The 23442-nt window shown below is 46.9% G+C and overlaps 1 protein-coding gene across 2 annotated transcripts in view; it reads right to left on the reverse strand.

Moving 5' to 3' along the window:
- The window catches only part of SUFU (SUFU negative regulator of hedgehog signaling), a 140940-nt gene that overhangs the window by 17017 nt on the left and 100481 nt on the right, over positions 1 to 23442 (reverse strand). The window contains exons 7-9 of one of the 2 annotated variants that reach the window (XM_003787216.3): positions 21752 to 21905; positions 19137 to 19248; positions 2862 to 2996 (exon numbers count right to left, since the gene is read on the reverse strand). In XM_003787216.3, the coding sequence (XP_003787264.1) occupies positions 2862 to 2996; positions 19137 to 19248; positions 21752 to 21905 (401 nt within the window). Of the gene's footprint in view, positions 1 to 2861; positions 2997 to 19136; positions 19249 to 21751; positions 21909 to 23442 lie in introns of both variants that reach the window. The other variant, XM_023511639.1, reaches the window with a different exon arrangement.

The raw sequence follows: 23442 nt of genomic DNA on the forward strand, positions 1-23442 counted from the left end.
AACTCCCTCTTCTCTGTAAATCTAAAAACGTCTCTAAAAATTTAAAGTCTATTAACTTTTTTTTTTTTTTTTGAGACAGAGTCTCACTTTGTTGCCCTCAGTAGAGCGCTGTGGTGTCACAGCGCACAGCAACTTCAAACTCTTGTGCTTAAGTGATTCTCTTGCCTTAGCCTCCCAACTAGCTGGGACTACAGGAGCCTACCACAATGCCTGGCTATTTTTGTTGCAGTTGTCATTACTGTTTAGCCTGCCTCGGTGTATGTGGCCAGTGCCCTAACCACTGAGCCATGGGTGCTGAGCCAAAACATTTTTTTCTTTAAGAGACAGGGTCTTGCTCTGTCACCCTGGCTGGAGTGCAATGGCCCCATTGCAACTCATTACAACCTCAAACTCCTGTGCTCAAGCAATCCTCCTGAGTAGACGGGACTACAGGCAAGTAATTTTGCTATTTTTTATAGAGACAGAGTGTCCCTTACTCTTAGTCAGGCTGGTCTCAAACTCCTGGCTTTAAGCTATCCTCCTGCCTTAGCCTCCCGAAGTGCTAGGATTACAAGTGTGAGTCACCATGCCCAGCCTCTAAATTTCAGAGTCCCTGGGATGACAGTATAGTACCTTCATAGCACGATACTTCATAGTGTCAAGGGAAGAATCTGCTAATTGCTTCTGGGCTTTTCCATAACATTCAGATGGCTAGCCCAAAGGCCACAAGCACATCTTAAACTTATTTTTTATTTTTTATTTTTTTATAATTTTGTGATTTTATTTTGTTTTGTTTTGCAAGTTTTTGGCCTGAGCTGGGTTTGAACCTGCCACCTCTGGCATATGGGGCCAGCACCCTACCCCTTTGAGCCACAGGTGCCACCCCTCACAAGCACATCTTAAAACAAAAGCAATCACCCTGAATCCCATAAATGCATCAATGTACAAAGTTATGATTTAATAAAAAATAATTAAAAAACAAAAAACAAAAGCGATCAAACAAACAAAAAATGCTGAAGCCAAGTGGGATTACTCTGATGGAGCCACTGAGAAGTTGTTAATCCCCAGTATGGAAATATACCTTGGGGAAGGGCAGCAGGGGCAGAGGTGCCAGTCAACAAAGGAAGCAAACCCTGCTCTTTGTTTTCTCAGGCTGTCTTAGATTAACCCTTCACTAGTCTAAACACTCTGAGCCTGACCCATGGTAGTGGCTAGGAGGCAGCAGCTGGGGTCCTGGAGGTGGGCCCTGCTGGGTCCTGCTCATTCTGACTGCATAATATCTTTGCCCTGATGCCCAGGATGACTGGCCTTGCTGGTTACACTTCAGGCTCCTTCTCTAGGCTTGGGAGACACTGGAGAGGGTCCAAACTGTCTAACTCCTTCCTTGTCACTGTTCTCTTGAGTTTTGAGTTACTCTTGTTGCCTCCCCTGCTTTCAAAGTGAGGGTGGAACTCCAAAGGGCTGTGGAGGAAGTCAGATGCAACAGATTTAGCCCAATCCAGCATCCCTGAGCAGAGAGCTGAATTCTGGCTATACAGCTAGGATTCTGGCACTGTGGACAGCAGCAGAAGGGACACAGGTGAGCGTCCTAATCCCGTAAGGAGTCTGCTGGGCCACTGGATTTGAAGAACTAACTGCTCAGCATGAGTAAAGCAGCAAGCAGGAGAAATAGAGCCCAACCCACCAGAATACTCACCCCACATCCTAGTGCTATTGGTGACCCTGCCATCCCCTGACCTTGGGCTTGTGGAATATCTGGGGGCATCTGAGATCCCCTGGATCACAGAACTTTCCTAAGGGAAATAGAACTGAGAAACAATTCTCTAAACACTGAAAAGTACTTCAGCATCTAATTCCTGTGGATTCCCAGATTCCAAAACTTGCAGATGAGGAAGGTCTGTCAACCAAGTGGTAAGGCCTGAGACCAATGGGGCTCTTTGGCCACAGTCTTGGGCCCAGTGGGGGTTGCTGCTGCTCTGGGCTAGATAAGAGATATAGAGAAGAAGGCACCTCTCAGCTGGATTAGTGGCTCACACCTAATCCTAGCATCCTGGGAGGCTGAGATGGGTGGATTACTTGAGGTCAGGAGTTTTAGACCAGCCTAAGCAAAGCAAGACCCTGTCTCCACTAAAAATAGAAAAAAAAAATAGCTGGACATTGTGGCAGGCACCTGTAGTCCCAGCTACTTGAGAGGCTGAGACAAGAGGATCATTTAAGCCCAAGAGTTTGAGGTTTCTGTGAGCTATGACACTGAACCCCAAGCCACCTGAGCGAGACTTTGTCTCAGAAAAAAAAAAGAGCGAGAGATGGCTGGGCACAGTGGCTCACACCTGTAATCCTAGCACTCTGGGAGGCCAGAAGGATTGCTTGATCTCAATAGTTCGATATCAACTTGAACAAAAGTGAGACCCTGTTTCTACTAAAATAGAAAAACTGAGGCAAGAGAATCACTTGAGCCCAAGAGTTGGAGGTTGCTGTGAGCTATGTATGATGCCATGGCACTCTACCCAGGGCAATAGGTTGAGACTCTGTCTCAAAAAAAAAAAAAGAGGGAGCACCCCTCTCTATGAATGATCCACAGGGCCAACTGGCTGCCACTGCTCAAAGTGGTGGGCCAGAGGTCTGGGCAGGGAGAATACTTGTAGCCCAGTGAAATGGGGGCTCCTGGCTGGTCCAGAGTCCCCAGGCTCCCAAACAGGCCTAAGACAAAGAAGTTGTCCTCCCTTCCTTGAGCCTTAGACCCTGACATGTCTCATTAAAAGAGATGGCAAGCAAAGGCCTGATGACTCCTTGAGGGCTCTGGAGGATTTGGGCATTGGGGGAAGGGCTTGGGGAGGCTCTGAAGTGTCCCCTGGAGACCAAGATGGGTGCTGTGGGCTCACCTTAGGCAGAGAGGAATGAGGGCTCCCGACTCCTGGTTGAATTTCAGATGCACACTCTCCAGCTGTCGTGTGCGGATCAGTTCATGGGGAATAATGGCTGTGGAGCTGTCACTTTCCAAGCTATCTTTGCGGCTCCTGAGAAGCAAGCACAGGAACAGGTTTAGCACAAGGTAAAAACCACAGAGAGGAGCAAAATGGCAATCTCTGGATGGGCACCTGAATAATAATGAAAATGATGGTGATTGATGATAATGACAACAGCCACAATTCAATATGTGCTTGCCAAATGCCAGCCACTGTGCCAAACACTTCTCACTGGCTGGGTGCTTCACAACGATTCCCAGAGGTGAGTACTACTATTATCTCCTGTCTACAGATAAGGAACCGGATATCAAGAAGGCTAAGTAACTTGACCAGGTGGCATAGCCAGGGAGTGAGTAGAGCTGAGGTCTGGTCTCAAGAAGGTCTGGTTCTAAAGCCTGAAGCTTTGGCTAATACACTACATTAAAGTTTATAGCACAGCACCTGTTTTTTTCTTGTGCTATCAGCAGGAGCTTCTGGGAGCCCTTCTTCTACTGCCCCGGAGCAATAGACCCTGAGCTATCCAAGCCTGGGGTGGTCATCTCCAAGAGCTTCTATCCAGGTGAGTCTAAAAATGCTCCTGCCAGTGACTGGGAGCTGCAGTGACATCCACAACCTCCATCTAACCCAGACAGGATACAATCCTCACTAAAGGGGACAGAAGCCAGGCTCTCAGAAGCAATTGGCTTGTCTAGGAGGTAGAACCAGACCTCTCTCCATCCCCCACTGGACTTCAAGGCCCCAAGATCCCCCGTACCAGATTCCTTCTGACTGTGACCTTGGCCACAGTGAATGGTAACTGCTGCCTTGTACTTCCTTGCTGCCTCATACTTCCTCCTGCCCTGCTCTATGCCAACAGCTTGTCTCACAGCTGGACCATAGGGTCTCTTTGCACGCTAAGATTTGCTCTTTCAAATTCAGCTGCCCCTACTGACAACCTCTCAAATATGCCTCAGCTGGAAATAAGAATCACTAACTGATCTCATTCAAAAGGCCGGATCCTGGTTTGGGCTCTGAATCTCAGAACAATTCCCCAAGTGTCCATCAAAATACTGGATGAGAAACTCTCGTTATTAATCATTCAAGTGGCAGGGAGCAGCCACCCAGGATGACAGCCAGACTGAGCCACTGAGGGGCAGGCCCAACCTCCTCACACTGGGGAAGAGGAGCTACAAATTGGAGGCCTACAGCCAGTGAGGCCTCCCCAGAAAGGTGTGAGGTCAACAGGCAAAGAGATGGAGGATAAGGTTGGACAGCTAGGGCCCTGCTGAGGCAGTGGTTTAGAAATGCTCCCAAGGTAACGAAGACTTCCTATCAGCTGGTCTTCTCCCGCGTTGAGAATCCACCCTCAGATGTGACTGCTCTTTCATAAAGCAGTCCCTTCCTGGCTTGGTGCCTGTGGCTCAAGTGGCTAAGGCGCCAGCCACATACACCTAAGGTGGAGGGTTCGAATCCAGCCTGGGCCTGCCAAATAACAATGACGGCTGCAACCAAAAATTAGCCAGGCGTTGTGGCGGAAACCTGTGGTCCCAGCTACTTGGGAGGCTGAGGCAGGAGACTCACTTGAGCCCAGGAGTTGGAGGTTGCTGTGAGCTGTGATGCCATGGCCCTCTTCCCAGGACATCTTGAGGCTCTGTCTCAAAAAAATAAAAAAAAAAGCAGTCCCTTCCTCTGGTTTCCTAAAGCAAACTCTGAAACTTCCTTTTCCCCTGGCTTCCCCTTGGCAAACCCTTTCACAAGATCTGTGAAGGAGACAAATGCTACAGCCAAGGGGGTCATGGTATTTCTAGGACTGGAAGGAAACTCTGAAGCTGTTTAATCTACCTCTTTCCTTTACAAAAGAGGGCTGGTAATGCATCCAAGGCCACAGAGCAGGTTTGTGGTAGGCCAAGAGTAGGAGCCTCTGACTTCTGACCAACTCTCTTTCCCTTCTGCCAGGGTGCCACACCTCCCTTCTGAGGGATGGGGGCTCAGGAGTAACACAGGGGTGCCCCCCCAAAGAGTAGCATTCAGGAATCAACAGCACTCATGTTAGTTGAGCCCCAGATCCTCTGCTAAATCCATAGGTTTGCTCACTGAATCCTCCCAACAAGCACTGTGGTAGGTTCAGTTAACCCTTCTTCTATAGATGAGGTAAGTGAGGCTCAGAGGGGTGAGGTGATAAGCCTAAGATCTCAGTGTGAGTTTAAGTGGAAGAGCTGGGGTGACTTACAATCGCTCCCCTGTGCCATCTCTGATAACATGTTCTTTTATCCAGATGAACCACCCTGCTCCTGAAAGGGGCTGAGGTCTGACCTGCCCAGGCAGGGCCTGCAGGAGAATCCTAGCTTCTCTGGTGTAGGCAAAAATGCTGATGAACAGCAATGGGAGGTGGGGTGAGGGCTGGTGGAGAGGAATCAACAGCACACAGGGCTAGAAACGTCTCAAGCTGGAGGAAAAATAAATTGTTGAAAGTCAGCTAAAGTCACCTTGGTAACTGCCACAACACACTCACCCAGAACGAGGACATCAAACCCAACTGCAAACAGCTTTAAAGAAATGGAAAAGAACTTAATCATCTGAAGAATTAATGTGACAAGTGCCCACATTTACACCTCCCACCAACCTTCAATCATTTGAAAACGTACTTTAATCTTTTAAAAGAAAAAAAAATTGCAAAATGCTAGATCTGCAGTCCTGGAGCTTGGGTATTTCCGGCATGCTGCTTCGATGGAAACCCGGCTGCTCCACACACACAGGAGCCCAGCATTTTGCTGATTTGTTTTTTCTGGACATCGATGCAGAAGCATGAATTATTCGTGTGGGCTGGGTGAGGTATTAAATCTGCAGCTGACACAGGTTTGCAATGTTTTGCATGGTTGTCAGCTTAATCTTAGTCATAAAAAAATAAGTAGTGTGCTCGGCAGTGTGGCCTAATTTTTCAGTTGGGCTGTTTTCTCCCAGTAGAGGGTAAGACAGGGCTTTGTGGGCTGGAAAGGAAAAGGGTTCCCAGGGAGGCATGGCCTACATCCACAGGGAACGGCCAGGAGCATGGGGCCAAGGCCATACTCCAGGAGACAGAGTGACTAGCGGCACAGGTTCTGGGTTTGAATCCTATGTGACCTTGGGCAAATCATTTAACTTCTCCCTAAGCTTAGTATCCTCTTGATGGGAATAAATAACAATATGGTCATTATAAGGATGAAATGGGTGGTGCCTCTGGCTCAAAGGAGTAGGGTGCATGCCCCATATGCTGGAGGTGGCGGGTTCAAACCCAGCCCCAGCCAAAAACTGAAAAAGAAAACGAAGGATTAAATGAGATGACTCATGTGAGGCACTAACAGCGCCTGCGATGTCATAGGTGCTCAAAATATATCTTGTTGGCTCGGTGCCTGTGGCTCAAGTGGCTAAGGCGCCAGCCACATACATCTAAGGTGGTGAGTTTGAATCCAACCCGGACTCGCCAAACAACAATGACGGCTGCAACCAAAAAATAGCCGGGTGTTGTGGTGGGCGCCTGTGGTCCCAGCTACTTGGGAGGCGGAGGCAGGAGAGGAGCCCAGGAGTTGGAGGTTGCTGTGAGCTGTGAAGTCACAGCACTCTACCCAGGGGGATAGCTTAAGGCTCTGTCTCAAAAAAAAAAAAAAAAAAATATATATATATATATAAATATCTCGTCAACGCATTGATGTGTTGACATTAGCTTGTGGCCTCTAAAGTCTATCTGCTCTTCCTGCAGGAATGTTGGTGGCTTAACAGAAATGTCTGCCTTTACCATTTGCTTCTGGCCAGGTCAGTCCCTCTGCTGAGCAAAGGTTCTTGCCCTGAGCTTACAGAGGAGACTTCTGATAAGCGGCAGGAAAGGGTTCTTGACTTCTTGAGTGTATACTGCAGGCTCTAGTCAACCACTGGTACTCTGGGAAAGCCCAACTATAGGCCAACAAAAACCCTAAGACCTTTGTTTCTCCAAGGGAGATGTTGGTAGGGCCTTATTCCTTCTCCAGAGCCTCTTGCAATTCTCAGACTACTGGCCTTCAAGTTGCTCAGAGGTAGTTTATCCATCTTCCCGGGACAGTCTTTCAAATCTGCGAGGCTGCTCTCACCTCCCCTCGATAGCTTCTTTCCTTAGTATCTGTGGTACCAACTTTCAACTACATTTTTGACAAGTTCTAAAATCCTCAATCTATTCAAGTCACCCTTCCATGGACTCATTCTAGCTTGTCCAAAGCCAGAATATCATATCTGGAGTGAACTGTTGCGTATAGAAAAAAATGCAGCATGTGGTCTGATCAGTGCAGATCACAGAGGGACTATGATCTCTCATTTGGGATACTTTATTTCTATTAAAACTGTCATCAAATTATCTATTCTTTGTAATGTCATCATATTACCAACTCATACCACACTCCCTCTGTCAATGAAATCTCCCTCAGGATTTCATGGGTTCCCCTTGGATCTCTTCTTCCCTACCCAGTTGTACTGTTAATTATTTGGACCTAACTCTGCATTATGAGGCCAGGGTTTGAAGCAGTTTGGGCATTTCTGAGACCTGACTCTGGCATCCACCATACTGGCATTTCTTACTGACTTCACATCACTGACAAAACTGATAAATTCACTGTCAGTGTTCTCATCCCATGGGCGGTACCTGTGGCTCAGCGGGTAGGGTGTTCCATATACAGAGGGTGGTGGGTTCAAACCCAGCCCCGGCCAAACTGCAACAAAAAATAGCTAGACATGGTAGCACCTGTGGCTCAAAGGAATAGGGCACTGGCCCCATATACTGGAGGTGGTGGGTTCAAACCGGGCCCTGGCCAAAAACTGCAAAAAAAAAAAAAAAAAAAAAGTCGGACATTGTGGTGGGTGCCTGTAATCCCAGCTACTCAGGAGGCTGAGGCAAAAGCATTGCCTAAGCCCAGGAGTTGGAGGTTGCTGTGAGCTGTGATGTCATAACACTCTACCGAGGGCAATAAAGTAAGACTCAGTCTCTAGAAAAAAAAGAAAAAAAAAAGTTCTCATCCCAGGCTTTGATTAAACAGTGAATAGGACAGGCCTAGGCGGGCAGGCTGACAGACTGACATTATTACCTTTTGGGTATCCTCATCCAACTAGTTGTAAATCAACCAAACCTTGCCATCATCAAGCCCCTTACCCTTCTGGATGCTCTCCAGACATTTCTGTCTTGCCTATAATGACATCAGAACATTCTCAAAATGTCTTACTAAACCTAACTTATAGAAGGTCTATAGTACTTCCTTTGTCTAGCAGGCAGGTAAGTGAGGATCATCTCCTTCCTCCCTTCCTTCCTTCCATTTCTAAAAAGGCAGTGAGGATCATCTCTCCTTCCTTCCCTCCTTCCTTCTCTTCTTCCTTCTCTCCCTTTTCCTCCCTTTCTCTCTTTTTTTCTCTCTCTCTCTCTTTTTTTTTTTGGAGACACTCTCACTCTATTGCCCTGGGTAGACTGCTATGGTATCATTAGAGCTCACAGCAACCTCAAACACTTGAGCTCAAGCAATCCTCTTGCCTACCAAGTAGCTGGGACTACAGGCACCTGCCACACCACACCTGGCTAGTTTTTTTGTTTTTTTTTTTTTTGTTTGTTTGTTTGTTTCAGTAGAGATAGGGTCTTGCTCTTGCTCAGGCTGGTCTCAAACCCTGAGCTCAAATAATCTGCCTGCCTCAGCCTCCCAGGGTGCTACAGGCATGAGCCATCCCGCCTGGCCGGTTTTTGAAAGTCTTGAATGCTTCTAGTCTGCCAACACCTCTCTCCCATTCTCTCAAAGATTACTGACACCAACTTCATAAATCTCACTTGCCAATTCTCAGGGTACAATACACATAGGCCAGGAGATCTGAAATCAGGGCTTCAATCCTTTTGTTAGTGCCAGTGTGACCTTTCCTAGTCTGATGACCATTTGTTTTTAGATGTACCTCAAACAGAACAAAAGTAAATTTTGCTTTCTCTATGCTACTGATTAACATTACTCTGTCTAAACAATGGGGCCTAGGTTTTCTTTCTTCTTGCTTAAAAGAGAAGTACAAAAATAAAGTCCTTTTTGCTGATCACAGCACTTTTTGTAAGACTCAGTTCTCATTTTCAGCTCTTCTTGACTCTGTTCTGTAAAGTCTATGCTGACTTTACTTCTCCTTCGAGCAACTGTTCCAATTATTCTGAAATTTTGAGTTGTGTGAAGGATTTTCTATATACCTGTACTGGTACCTTGAGGTATCCTATCTCCTTTTGGTTTTCAGAGGACTATTTACAATGATATTAAGAGATACCTTTTATTGAGCATAGACTATGGTGCTGGTCCTATGTCAAGCTCTTTTATATACTTTATATACTTTGTTTCCTCTAATTTTCATAACAGCCCCTATATAGGCATTATTTTTCTCATTTTGTAGATGAAGATATAAAACTCAGAGTTTATTTTTTTTTTTTAGACAGAGTCTCATTTTGTCACCCTCAGTAGTGTGCCGTGACATCAGAGCTCACAGCAACCTCCAGCTCTTGGGCTTAGGCAATTCTCTTGACTCACCCTCCCAAGCAGCTGGAACTATAGGCACCTGCCACAAGACCCAGCTATTTTTTTGTTGTTGCAGTTTGGCTGGGGCCAGGTTTGAACCTGCCACCCTTGTATATGGGGCTGGCGCCCTACTCACTGAGCCACAGGCGCCGCTCAAACCTCAGAGATTTAAAAAACTAGCCTGAGGTCATACAATGAGTAAATAAAGAGCTGAGACAAAACCTCAGGTCTCCCTGATGCCAGCTAAAGCATAAGCATTATACATGTATTTCTCCTTAGAAACACAGCTGGCATAGTAGCTCACAACTATAATCCTAGCACTTTGGGAGGCTAAGGAGGAAGGATCGCTTGAGGTCAGGAGTTAGAGTATAGTCTGGGCAACATAATGAGACCCTGTCTCTATAAAAAATGCCAAACAATTAGCCAGGCACAGTGACCAGTGCTAATAGTCCCAGGTACTTGGAAGGCTGAGGGAGGAAGATTGCTTGAGCCTAGTAGTTCAAGGTTAAAATAAGCTATGATCACACTACTGCACCCCAGCTTGGGTGACAGAGCAAGACCCTGTCATCTCCAAAATAAAAAGGAAACTTCAATCCCTTTGAGAGGTCTTTCCCTCAAAAGGCCATCAACAAAGATACATCCACCTTTTCCTTGAACTTTTAAAAGAACTGCTTTCCTGGACAGGGCAGGACTTCCCAGAGGGTATTCAATAGAGTTTTAAGAGAAGACTCTAGAAAAACGGGTGTGGCAAGAGTTGGATACAATATGCTGTATCTTGGGTGGCGCCTGTGGCTCAGTGGGTAGGGCTCCAGCCCCATATACTGAGGGTGATGGGTTTGAACCCAGTCCTGGCCAGCTAAAACAGCAGTGGCAACTGCAACAAAAATAACCAGGCGTTGTGGTGGGCACCTATAGTCCCAGCAACTTGGGAGGCTGAGGCAAGTGAATTGCCCTAGCCCAAGAGCTGGAGGTTGCTGTCAGCTGTGATGCCACAGCACTCTACCCAGGGTGACAAAGTGAGACTCTGTCTCAAAAAAAAAAAAAAAAAAGCTGTATCTCAGATTACAGATTCACAAAATGTTGGCATTTTGGACTCTGTGGAGGACTACAGAGGGAAAACAAACTGGTTTCATTTTGTGTAAGCCAGCATTTTCCAACCTTAGCCAGAGACCTACAAAACTCCCTAAAAGGCTGTGGGGACCTCCTCTGGGGACCACAAGCCCAGGGTTTTCCCTTCTGAACTTTACCTGTCCAAGCTGCTTTCTCCCAGGACTGTCACTCCTACTCCATCCTCCTCCTTGCTGGTCAGGATTGGGGCCACAGCTGAGTCCTCTCATCATCTTCTTTACCCTGAGATAGATGCTTTCCAAGGGGCCTTTCAGATGATTCCACTACTCACCTTCAACTGAGGCCAGAGAAGCTAAAGTTCCCCTGGGCTTGCCTTGGTGCCAATTTTGTGTTTTTTACCTGCAATGTGTCATCTTTTCTTTTCATCGGGCAGGGCAAGCTATAATAATTTATACAGTATCATTTATTTAACTTTTTTAAAAGCTTTTTTAAAGTTTAAAGAGTCAAATGGGTCCATAAGGTTCATTACTATGGTCAGCAGTCTTCTCATTCCCCCATCCTCGGAGATAACTTCTGTCCCTCTGTTAACTGATTTTTTTGGTTTTCCTTGACATTTTTAACATACTAGTTCCCAGTATTTCAAGTTTTACCTATTGACTCCCCAGTTTGGAAGTTGAGCTTTTAGCTCTCTCCCATGCCACCCTCTTGCCTTCCTAGCTTTCCAAGATAGCTGCACTATAAGTCTGTGTAGACCTGTAGTAAGTGTTTACATTATTATAGCTATATCAATGCTGTTTACAGCAGAACCATGAAGTATACTTACTATGGTCACTTTTCTTTCCTTTTTGTCATGATTTTCTTTTCTCCTTGGATTTAATTTTTTTTCAGACTCATTTTTGTAGCCCTTGGTAGAGAGAGTGTCATGGTATGATCATAGCTCACAGCAACCTGGGACTACAGGCATCTGCCACAATGCCCAGCTATTTTTCGAGACAGGGTCTCACTCTTGCTCAGGCTGGTCTCAAACTCCTGAGCTCAGGCAATCCACTTGCCTCAGCTTCCCAGGATGCTGGATTATAGGTGTGAGCCATTGCATCTAGCCAGTTAGAGTTACTATTATTACTAATGGTCTACAGATCCATCTGCCAAAACATTCAAATATATCAAGTATTTATCAATTTTATCTTCTTAAAGATATTTCTCCAGAGGATCCTTACAACCTATTCCCATCTGAGTTGGCAGCCTTTCATTCTGCTGCACAGCTGCCATCTGGGATCACTCTTACCCTTCACCCTGTGATTCTCCTGCCTCCTTCTTATGTTGGATCCCATTTCCTATACCCCATCTGTCTTCCTCACTCATTCTGATGGAGCATATCCTCTAAGATTTTACTTTATTTTTTAGTATGCATCTCTCAGCCAAATGGTCTTCTCTGACCTGCCACCTTCTGGGGTTTCCAGGCAAACTAAAATACCAACTTTACTCTGCATTGCTATGTAGGTTTCCAAGGCTTTCTTTCCAGTTTTTTCCTCTCTGTGAACTGGCAGACACCCCCTCCACTTTTATCTTCTCTTACAGGCAATACACAGTGGTGAAGAGGCCTGGATGTGGAGTCATACAACCCGAAATTCAAATCTTGACTAACACTTATTCCTAGCAGTCTGACTCTAGATAAGTTATGCAACCTAGCTAAGCTTCAGTGTTCTAATTTGCAAAATGGGAACAACAGCAGCCCACAACACAGCGCCTGGCACATGGCACTGTGCAATCAAAGTCCTACTTAGCCACAACAACCTGCACAGTCCCAGGATTCTCACTGCACTAGGAGCACCAAGGAATGGCTTACGGGTACAGCATAGAGGCACACCTCAGTAATTCCAGAATCCATCTAATTTATTAACTTAGTCTTTACCACTTGTCTATATGACACATTCTATATTTATGCTTCTCACTGAGTAAGATGATTTTTTACATATCCTAACATACCTTCCTCCCCTTCCATTGTCAAGATAGATCCTAGTATATAGTTCACAGTACACACCCTGGTCATCCTACTTAAATGGTACAGAACAACAGGGTCTGTCTTACCCATGCTTCTTCTCCACCTTGATCTCTTAAAATTGAAAAGTCTTAATTTTTACAAGTTAGCCTAAAGGGCCTATTCTGTCCATGGCAGCAGGGATGTGAGCAGATGAGATGAACCACCAAGACTCCTTTTAGTCATAATCTCAGTCCTGTGACAGTTGTGACGTCTTCACTGGCCACACGACTTGGGGCCTTCTCCTTGGGGATGCCCAGGAACAGGAACCAGGGCATTAGGGTTGGCCAGTATTCAGGAGTGAAATGGATTTGACTTGCTGAGTCCAGCCCAACCTCTGGCCTCTGCCTGCTGCCTGGGAGATTATTCCTTTTGCTTTCTGATTGCTGACAAAAGCACTGAACTTTCCAGAAAGAGAACCACCTTGTAGGTCTCCCTTCAGGGCAAGAGTGGGAGAGGGTAGGGGTGTGGAGTAGAAGGTAATGGGGACCAGCTCACCTCCAAAGTTACAGTTAAGCACAAGGCTATATCACTTGGTCACTCTGACAAATTCTCTGATAGGGGTGATACCACCAGTAAAAGATCACACGATAATAATGATAAATAATGATAAAATCCATTATTTTCATTGTGAACACTCCCAAAATACAATGTGACAATGGAATAGTGGGGAAAGAGTGTGGCTGAAGAAGACAGGGCAAGTAAACCCTGCATGAAAGTTAGGGGGTTGCCTACTCAACTTTTTTTTTTTTTAAGTTTTATCAGACAGCTTCCCTCCCAAACCAGAATGATTCAGAAAGACTCCTACCTAGCTAGCCATTAACTCTTCTGGGTACCAGGGACCTCATCCTTAGCCTTGCCCTCTGACTTGGGCGGGGGCTTTCCCTGCTTTCCTGAATGGGCATGCTGTTGCCAAAGCCCTGGCTTTCCTTTTTCTGATACACTGAATCATTTCCTTTCTCCAGCTCTTACCTTTGAGCCTTCCTTTCGCTTCCCTGGAAAAGTGACTCACTGCTCAAGTGTTAGGTGACACTGAGGATCAAGGATAGGTGATAAAAATACTCCTGATCGTGCAACTCGAGGAAGGGGGACGCAGTGTTTGGACTAAGAATTCAAAGTGCCAGTAAGGAACTCTGAAGTTAGGGTGTTAACAATGGCCAGAGCTTCATCTCTTTGGGGATGTGGAACAAAGAATAGAGTTAAAATAGAAATTTTCCTCACCAGTTTTGCTGTGGAGCCCCTTGTTCTACCCTTTCAAGTGTGTATTTCTGAGAAAGGCACACATAGGCACTTAGCATGACAACATGGATCATAGTGAGGTAGGCAAAAAGGAGAATCCTAGTCCAGGAAGCAGGGACCAGAGAGGACCGGGCCATTTCTCCCATCAGCCCTGAAGAGCCTGGCTGGGGCCATAGAGTAGGACTGTTTCTTTTTGGGTTTTTCTTTCCAGTGCAAACAACCGTATTTCCCCAATGTGGGAGTGGTGAGGGAAGCCAGCATGACAGAGCAGGCTCTGGGCTGGCCCCAGCACCGACACAAAAGACCCTTAGAACAGGGTTACCTAATATTGCCCTGCATGCTAGTGGCACTAGTGACAGCCCAGCTGTTTCCCCAGATGGAAACTCACCTTCCTTCACCCCAATTCACTGGTAGATTGGATGCAAACAAGATATTTTCTGCTTCTAATTAATCTTCATGAACCTCATAGGCTGAACAAAACACAATTTTCTCTAAAAGATGACTCCCTGGCCAGGTTACAAGCTATTCAAGATGGGAATAAGAGGCAGGAAAGTCACCCCATCCAAAAGGCCAAACAGATGGGAGCAGAGACACTCATAAAAGTAGAGAAAAAAATATATGTGTGTGTATGTGTATGTTGGGGAGGTGTTACAGATGAGAATGTCACAACAGGAGAACTCATGCTACAAAACCTTAATTTGCCAGGAAATTAAGTCCAAAAAAAAAAAAAAAAGATCTTAAAAGCTGCTGGTGCAATTCCAGAAGACCAAGAAACTTGGCTCAGTAATGATGGTGAGTCTGCTTTTTAAAGGTGCCTCAACTACAAAGTGCTTCTCTCAGTCAGGGACCTTCCCCCTCTAAATACATGTGTGCACACACTTGTATTAGCTCTGCTCTTCTTTCTTTTTTGAGACAGAGTCTCACTTTGTCATCCTCCAGTAGAGTACCATGGCATTATAACTCACAGCAACCTCAAAGTCTTGGGCTCAAGCACTTTTCTTGCCCCAGCCTACCAAGTAGCTGGGACTACAGGTACCCACCACAACGTCTGGCTATTTTTAGAGACAGGGTCTCGCTCTGGCTCAGGCTGATTTTAAATCTGTGAGCTCAGGTGATCTGCCTGCCTCAGCCTCCCAGAGTGCTGGGATTACAGGCATGAGCCCCTGCATCTGCCCCCTCTCCCCCATGACCTCTCTTCATGAGTTACTGGCTGAGGAAGGAAAAGGTCTTGGTATACTGATGCGAGTTCCTAGTATCTGAGCAATAGCTTATATAGAGATTGCAAAACTTCCCTCCAAACCATCATGGAGAGGCTGGAGAGCTAAAGCCAGACTCCACAGAACAGTCCACATCTGAATAGGTGATACAGAAAGAGAGGATGCCCAGTGACTTTTCCCCCCTAGATTGCTGACAGATGCTGGCAGGCAAGGTCTTAAAGCCAGACTGTCCTCAAGTGGCACAAAGGAGCTGCCTCTCATGCTTCTCAAACTCACCAGAGCAGGCAGTGGGAAGGGAGGCGCCAGCAAGCTGAAGGAGGCTTTTCTCAACTGATCATCTTGGGAAAAGCCAGATACAAATTTCACGGCTGGAATGCAAGTGTTGTGAAATGCTGAAGAAACCCCAAAGAGGGCCAAGGACTCTCCTTCCGGGAAAGCGGTTGGAGGAGGGCTGGCAATGGAGAGTAGGAAAGGAGCAGGTTACCCAGAGGGGCCTGTCTTTCTGGGAAGCAAAAAATAGGGCCTCAGAAAGAAATCTCCTAGCCCTGAGGTGTTAGAGGGGCCAGAGATAGGGTTGTTTTTGTTTCTGAACTTGAAGAGAACAAGGCCTTATGTAAAAAAGTAGTTCTAGTATAAATGAGCCAATTATGACACAGCTCATTATTTCTGGGATTTGGAATCACTGAGGCTCAGCTCAAGGCATATCTTCCCTAGAGCTAAGTAAGCACAGTAAGCCTCAAACATGAGGCTTTAGCCTTGTCTTCAGTGTTATGTGAGAGGTCCCTATTCATCCTACAACCAGTTAGATGAGTTCCACCAGTGAAGGTCATTATCATCTCAGGGACGCAGTCTTGTGTGTTCCTCATGGGTTCCCTAGAACGGGATAACACCTGTTTTCATGGCTGATAAGATTGCTCTTAGCTCTAATCCTTTCTGTCCTTGGACAAGTTACCTATGGCTTCTCTGTACCTCAGTTTTCTCATTTGTAAAAGGGGGATTTATAAAATTATTGACCTCATAGAGTGACTATGAGAATGAATTACATTAATGTAGGTATAAACACTGGGAACATTACCTGCACAGAATAAGCACTACGCAAGTGTTAGCTGACATTGATGTGTGAAAAGAACAAGTGCCTGGCTCCCCCAAATAGGCCAGAAGCCAGATGTTAATGCACAGGCTTCAGGTGTTTTAAGCCGCTGATCTATCTCGGCATCCTCCTTCGACCATATACAGACCCATGAAGACCCGTGCATCAGACTTCCCAGCCCAGAAAGCCTGACTGAAGAGAAACTGGACACGCAAACAAAATAAGACCCACACTGGTTGTTCCCCCACAGGGAGAGGAGCAAACACTGGTGCCAGCATGTTTTGGGTTGGCTTTCTTAGTCGCAATTCATGTGGTACATCTGAAATGGGGTCAGGTCCCAGAGTGCGCAGCACAGATATTACAATTGTGCTTGCTAAACTGAACAGAGTCCAACATCATTGATCCTGAGATAACAGGAAGCTAGTGTCTGAGAGACTTGAAGGGAGAATGTTCTTGGCAAAGGAATCACTTTTCAACCCATTGCTAACAAATTGGTAACCAGATTCTGGCACTTTGTGGAGACCTGACTGGGCACTTTGGCTGCAGGGAAGGGAAATGACCCCAGAGGGCTGGCCCCTCTGATCCATTGCCACCCATCTCTCTGTATTCCCAGTCAACTTAGGCCAAAGAGAGGATGTAGCAGTGTCTCTGCCTTGTGTCTACAGATAGACTCAGACCAGAACCAATACCCTACTGCCTAGTCAGGATATGGGCTGAGTCTGGGTTCATGTATGTATCTGGGAACCCAGAGCTGCATGCCCCTTGCAATGACTAGGGGAGCAGCAGCTGGAAGTATATCCAGGTCAGGGAGTAAGATCTCAGACCTGCCCCACAGGTACAACAGGGCCAAGTGGGCTATATCTCTGCAGGAACCCTCAACATTCTGCTCAGAAATCCTGGCCTTTCAGAGTTAGGAGGCCATCTAGGCTGAGACTGTTATAGGCAATTGCTTGAGACTTTAGTCTACAAGTACAGCTCAGCGCCCATAGCTCAGTGGTTAGAGCACCAGCCACCTACACCAGGGCTGGCAGGTCTGAACCTGGCCTGGGCCTGCTAAACAACAATGACAACTACAACAAAAAAACAGCCACGCATTGTGGCAGGTGCTTGTAGTGCTTGCAAGAGAATTGCCTAAGCCCAGGAATTGGAGGTTGCTGTGAGCTGTGAAACCACAGCACTGTACTGAGGGTGACAAAATGAGACTCTGTCTCTCTCTCTCTCTCTTTTTTTTTTTTGTAGAGACAGAGTCTCACTTTATCACCCTTGGTAGAGTGCTGTGGAGTCACATAGCTCACAGCAACCTCCAACTCCTGGGCTTAGGCAATTCTCTTGCCTCAGCCTCCTGAGTAGCTGGGACCATAGGCACCTGCCACAACGCCCAGCTATTTTTTGTTGTTGTTGCATTTTGGTCGGGGCCGGGTTTGAACCCGCCACCCTCGGTATATGGGGCTGGTGCCCTACTTACTGAGCCACAGGCACCGCCCAAGACTTTGTCTCTTTTAAAAAAAACAAGTCTACAAGTACCTCTGGCTTCCCATCAATGCCAACAAGGTCCAGAGCAAGAAGCCATGCTCAGGGCATAGAAAGGAGCATAGTGCTGGGACGAGGTATAGATTCACAGGTGAAGAGCTTCCAGAGGCCCCATGACCCAGTGAGGCCATCTGCTACTGCTAGGAGGAGATCATGGTGCCTTAAGCTAGCTACTTCAGGGCAGCTGGCTAGAGAAACCCATGAGCTAGAGTTGAAAGCTTCTCTAAGGTGGTAGTGGAGGCTCCTCCAGGTTCTTGCCAAAGAGCTCAACTCTTATGACTTCTGGATGGGAGGTTCAACAAGTGAGCCATCTAGGGAAACCACGTTCCAAGAGTAACTACCTACTCTATGTTCTGCTCCCAGGAAGCAGTCTCAACTTTAACCAGCTAGGCTTCCCTTGCACCACTCCCTTCAGCTCCTTCTCCTGCTTGTTAAAATTCTATAGTGCCTTCAAGGTCCCTCTCATTCTTCCTTCTCCAAGACACCCTCCCTCCCTATCACACTGACCAGTCTTTTCTACAGGGCACTGAATCACTACCACTTCTGAGGACCAGGATCAGCAACTGGAGCTAGAATCTAAAGCAGCAGCTATTTCCAACAAATTGCATCTATAGCCAAATACATGCCATTAAAAGTTAATTGCTTCAGTCATGTACCCCCAAAGAAAGAGCCTGGTGCACCCTGGATGGCTCCCAGGTCCTGAGCTTGCCACATAGCAAGTGTATAGAAAGACTCATTAGAAGAAGGATGGTCATGTTGGTCTTGCAGGATTAGTCCATCTCCCTTTTAGCCTGAGGCACAGTAATTTCCTCTCTGGCAGGTGAGGTCCTGGCTCTGGGCTGCCACCTCCCAGGCACCCCTTGCCAGCAGCTATTCCCTAGAGCTGTACAGGGATAAGGGCAGAGGGGAGTGCCTAGCTCCAGCCCTGCCCACCATTTGGCTCCTATCAGAGGAAGAGAAGTTAGCAGAAAGCAGCTCTGACCTCTGGGGTGGCTACAGTCTCTCCCAAGGCTATAAGGTCCCTGAACAGGGAGTAGAGGCCTACAAAGGACTTCCTTTCCATTCCCTGGGCCCCAGTGAACGGAGGCAGGAAGAAGGGCCTCAGTAGCAGGCATCCAGTGTGGGGCTGGCCAGACAGGGAGGCCCCCAGGGTTGCAGCTATCAGCCGGAGACCAGGCTCCAGGAAGGAAGGAAGGGCAACTCTGGCTGAGGCTAAGATAAGGAGGGGACTGTGCTCAGCACAATGGGCTCCCACAAGGCTGGAAGGTCCTAAGTCAGATTTTGCTCCAACCTGGCCTCATGTCTGTTCACACAGCCCATGTAAATATTTACAGATGTTTATATCCATGGTGTACTGGGTCCCTTCTGAGGCCCTTTGCTATGACCCACAGATCTGTGTGCCCCAAACCATGTCTGCCCTTAATCTCAGAGGCCCTATGTCCATCCAGCAATGCCTAGGGGCATAAACTGTCCTCTTGTCGCAGTCCTGGGACACTGGTAACTTACGGGGTCCGGTCGTGGGTAAGGCCATTCTGCCGCTGGGGGTTGATTGGCGGAAGGACAGGTTTGCTGTTTATTTCAAGTCCTCTCCTCAGAGTCTCTCGAATCTGCTCTGTATCTGCAACAAGACACCACTAAGTTGCCCAATGGCCCTGTGGGCTCCCAGCAACCCCCACCCTGCCCTTGAAATCTGGCTCAGTAGATATGCTGGGGAAAAGCCACCAAGGTCTTGAGCCCACTCTAGACACTCAGACATGAGAGGTGAATGTAGACTGAGGAAGCACTATGTTCTCAAGAAGACTTGGGTCTGAAGAACGCCCTTCTTATAGAAGACCAGAGGTGGCCCTTGCACTTCAGAAGAATACTCTTCACTGTCCTTTTCCTTCCCGTGTCATAGGCCTGAGGTTTGCACTTAACATGGCTTGAGACAATGATGGACCAACAAGGCCTTTGTCACTGCCTCAGGCCACCAAGGACCCTTTCCATTGAAATGGACGTGAGTAAGGACTGCAGTGCCCTATCATGAACAGGCAGATGCCTCATATATACTTTTGTGGATTCTAGGTGGTCAATTACTGTCTAGCCCTGCCACTCCTTTCCCTTGGGCTTGGGTCAGTGGGATGTGGAGATCATCCTCCCACCTTAGCCTACCTATCTCAGGGAACTCTGCCTCTCCATGAAGCTACCAAGAGCCAGGGGGAGAAGAAGAGTCCCTGGGTGGCATTATTTCTTCACAAGGTACTCTGCTGGTCTTTGGGGTGAAGCTTGCTGTCCGGTCCTCCATATTGACATTTTTTTTTTTTTTTGAGACACAGTCTCACTATGTCACCCTTGGTAGAGTGCCATGGTGTCACAGCTCACAGCAACCTTAAACTCTTGGGCTTAAGCAATTCTCTTGCCTCAGCCTCCTAGGTAGCTGGGACTTACGGGCACCTGCCACAATGCCCAGTTACTTTTCTTTTTAGTTTGTTTAGTAGGTTGGGGCTGAGTTTGAACCCACCATGCATGTGGCTGGTCACCTAATTGCTGAGCTACAGGCACCAAGCCTGGTTATTTATTTATTTTTTTGTAGTTGTCATTGTTGTTTGGCAGGCCTGGGCCAGGTTCAAAGCCACCTGCCCTGGTGTATGTGACTGGCACCCCAGCTGCTGAGCTATAGGTGCAAAGCCCATATTGACATTTTAATCTAAGATTTACCTCTATAGACTGTAAACAAAAAAGCAAATTAACATTAGTTATTGAAAGAGTAGCCTTAGAGGCTCGGCGCCTGTGGCTCAAGCGGCTAAGGTGCCAGCCACATACACCTAAGGTGGCGGGTTCGAATCCAGCCCGGACCCGCCAAACAACAATAATGGCTGCAACCAAAAAATAGCCGGGCATTGTGGCGGATGCCTGTGGTCCCAGCTACTGGGGAGGCTGAGGCAGGAGACTCGCTTGAGCCCAGGAGTTGGAGGTTGCTGTGAGCAGTGAAGCCATAGCACTCTACCCAGGGGGACAGCTTGAGGCTCTGTCTCAAAAAAAAAAAAAGAGTAGCCTTAGAGCAGGGAGGAGATGAGTACTAACTTTTCTTACTATTTGACTTGTTATAATGGCATGGATTACTTTATAATTTTAAAAATATAGCCAATAGTGCCTGAAATTTTGGACAAGACACTGACCCCCTCCTTAAATTACCTTTTTTGTCATAAGCAACCAAATTATTCTAATAACTAATAACTACATACTTTCTCTCTCAACCTCTGATAAGCTTGGCACACCTTTATAATAAGCAGGAAGGAAAGAAAGGGCTCAAATATTTGCACTAGGGGCTTAAGTTGTCTTTTACAGAAAGAAAAAAAAAACTTTTATAAGTTTTATCTCTATGTAGGTATTTTATATAGGGCAATGGTCATCTTATTCTTCAAAAAGAAAAGATAAAGAAATAGAGAAAGGATGTAGACAAAGAAGCAATACACCATGTATATTTAAGTGGCTGCTTTTCCTTTGGAGTAAGCTAGGGATACCCGTTGCTAAAAACCACAACTATTTCTATAGCCAAGGCTAGTCTGGACAACTTCCAACAGGACAGTCACATCCTCTTTCCTAAGACCCCACCCAGAATGCAGTGGATGTAAGGGCCCTGATCACAGTTCCTTATCCTATATCTACAAGATGGAGGTAGGGACTATTTGCAAGCTGGCCTCTTACTCAGACCAAGATCTCTTGCTGAATGCCTAGGAGGGCCTGAGGCCAGAGTGATCCCTGGATTTGGCATGGCCTTCAGCCAGATGGGCCTGTGTCAATTATGTGGGTGGCTGACACATTCTCTTGCACTTGGGTGGACTGTGGACTTTTCCTGTAACTGTTCTGTGGCTTCCCCTAACCTCTATGACCTTAGATTGCAAGCAGAAAATCTAAAACACAATGGTCCCTGCTAGTGGTACCTATGAGGTACACACAGGAAACACAGCTAGAAATGGGCCAATAAAGCTCCCTCCCCTACTGGAAGACTTCACTTGCTGTTTAAATCAGAACAGGAAATAAACTATTGAATGGGCTGCTTTTGTTAAAGATCCATCCTAGAGAACCCGAAAACCAAGCCTGGAGAAAAGGAAGAAGGAAGGCTGGGCGATGACTCCCACCTTTGCCAGAGAGCCGCCTAGGCTGTGTGCCGATGCAGATGCTCCGACTGTCCTCATCATCCTCAGGGGGGCGGCTCAGGTCATCCCAGGCACACTTGGCACTGACACCGCTTAGGTTGGAGCCATCTGTCTCGATACCTTTGTCAACTCTCTCCTGCTTGAAAAGAACCAAAGAGCCAGAGTTCCTTCAGAGAACTAGTGGCCCAAGACCACCAACATCCTCCCAGCTACCACTCTTCCAGTATTTACTGAGCCCTTGTAGATGCTGGAAGAACACAGTGTCTGACCTTGTTTTGCGTTGGTTACCAACATATGAAGGTCTCTGCCAGGCTTTGGACTCCTTGGGGAACCAAGGATTAGGGGATACCAGCAGAAATGAACATCCCAAGGGAAGCTTCTCTACTATCAACATTCAGGTACAATGGCCTTCACACTTGTTTCAGAGCCCCAACTCTGTCCACTCCATACTGGCCCATGAAACTGACATGGCTAAAATAGGACCTACTTCCCTGAGGAAAGGTGCGAGCCTTCCTTTTCTTTTGATCCTCCAGAAGACCCCCCAGTTTCTGCTACAGTAGACAGAGAAGCTTGCCATAGGCCAGAGAGGCTACACCTGCAGTTTCCCCTCTGACAGCTAGAGGGTGTGGTCACACAGGGAAGCACCACCAGTGAGCTTCCCCTAGCTCACTTGTTTGGCAAAGGACTCTGGAATTTCTTTTGCCTTTCTTAGACTGATGGAGGTCTGGAGGATAGTGACTATCTGCAGACCCCCAGATGGCCCTGCCTTTGTATTGCCCTTGGCATTACTTAGCCCAAATACTCTCTAAATGGTCTCAAGGAAGAACTGTACTTAAAACAGTTCCTGAATTTTTTCATCACATAGTTCTGTGATGCTGAACTTTGGAATAAAGGTCATCAGGAAAGCTTTAGCAACCTTATCCCTAACAACTATGTGGGGCAAATAAAGTTCCTTTTGACTGAGTCCCTCAACAACTCTGCACTTCCCTGTCCACCTGCCCCTCTTTACCATGGGTCCACAGGCACCACACTGGCCTATGGTCAGCCAGGGAGCCCATTTGGGGAAAGTATAAGCATTGTCTTTACTTCTTGGGACCAGTCAGCAAGTAGCCCTCTTCCAGATGCCTCCCTCTACTCTCTCCTATTTTCCAGGGCTACCATCAACCTGAGCAAAGCTGCAGATTCTGAGCACTGCGAAGCTGATGTGAAGGAAGCAGGTCTGTGTGCTCTGGACAGGGAACATGGGGACCCTGGTCTGCTTAGGGGAGAGCTTGAACTTTTACCCCTATACTGGCTGTCCTGAGGCCCTTCACCTAGGTAAAGATCTTAAGACAGACACCTCTTAGCTCTCTATGTATCTTATAAGTGAAAAGAAAAGGTTAAGACCCAGAGAAACGCCTGTGGGCCCATGGACTTGTTTAGGCACACACCTGGTTAGTGGTGGAGCTTGGATCACAACAATACTATCCAGCTCTAAAATGAACCAACTAGAAACGGGTACCTGAAAGGACACAAGTGAACATAGAGGAGTTCATACTTGATGCCACCAGCAAAGAAAGCTGTACTTTCTCCCCCAGGCTCCCTGCTTTTATTTATTTAAGACAGAGTCAGAAGCTGTCACCCTGGGTAGAGTGCTGGGGCAGCACAGCTCACAGCAACCTCCAACTCCTGGG

Source organism: Otolemur garnettii, unplaced genomic scaffold, assembly GCF_000181295.1.
Source record: "Otolemur garnettii isolate 467f Iridium unplaced genomic scaffold, OtoGar3 scaffold00021, whole genome shotgun sequence".
NCBI lineage: Eukaryota > Metazoa > Chordata > Mammalia > Primates > Galagidae > Otolemur > Otolemur garnettii.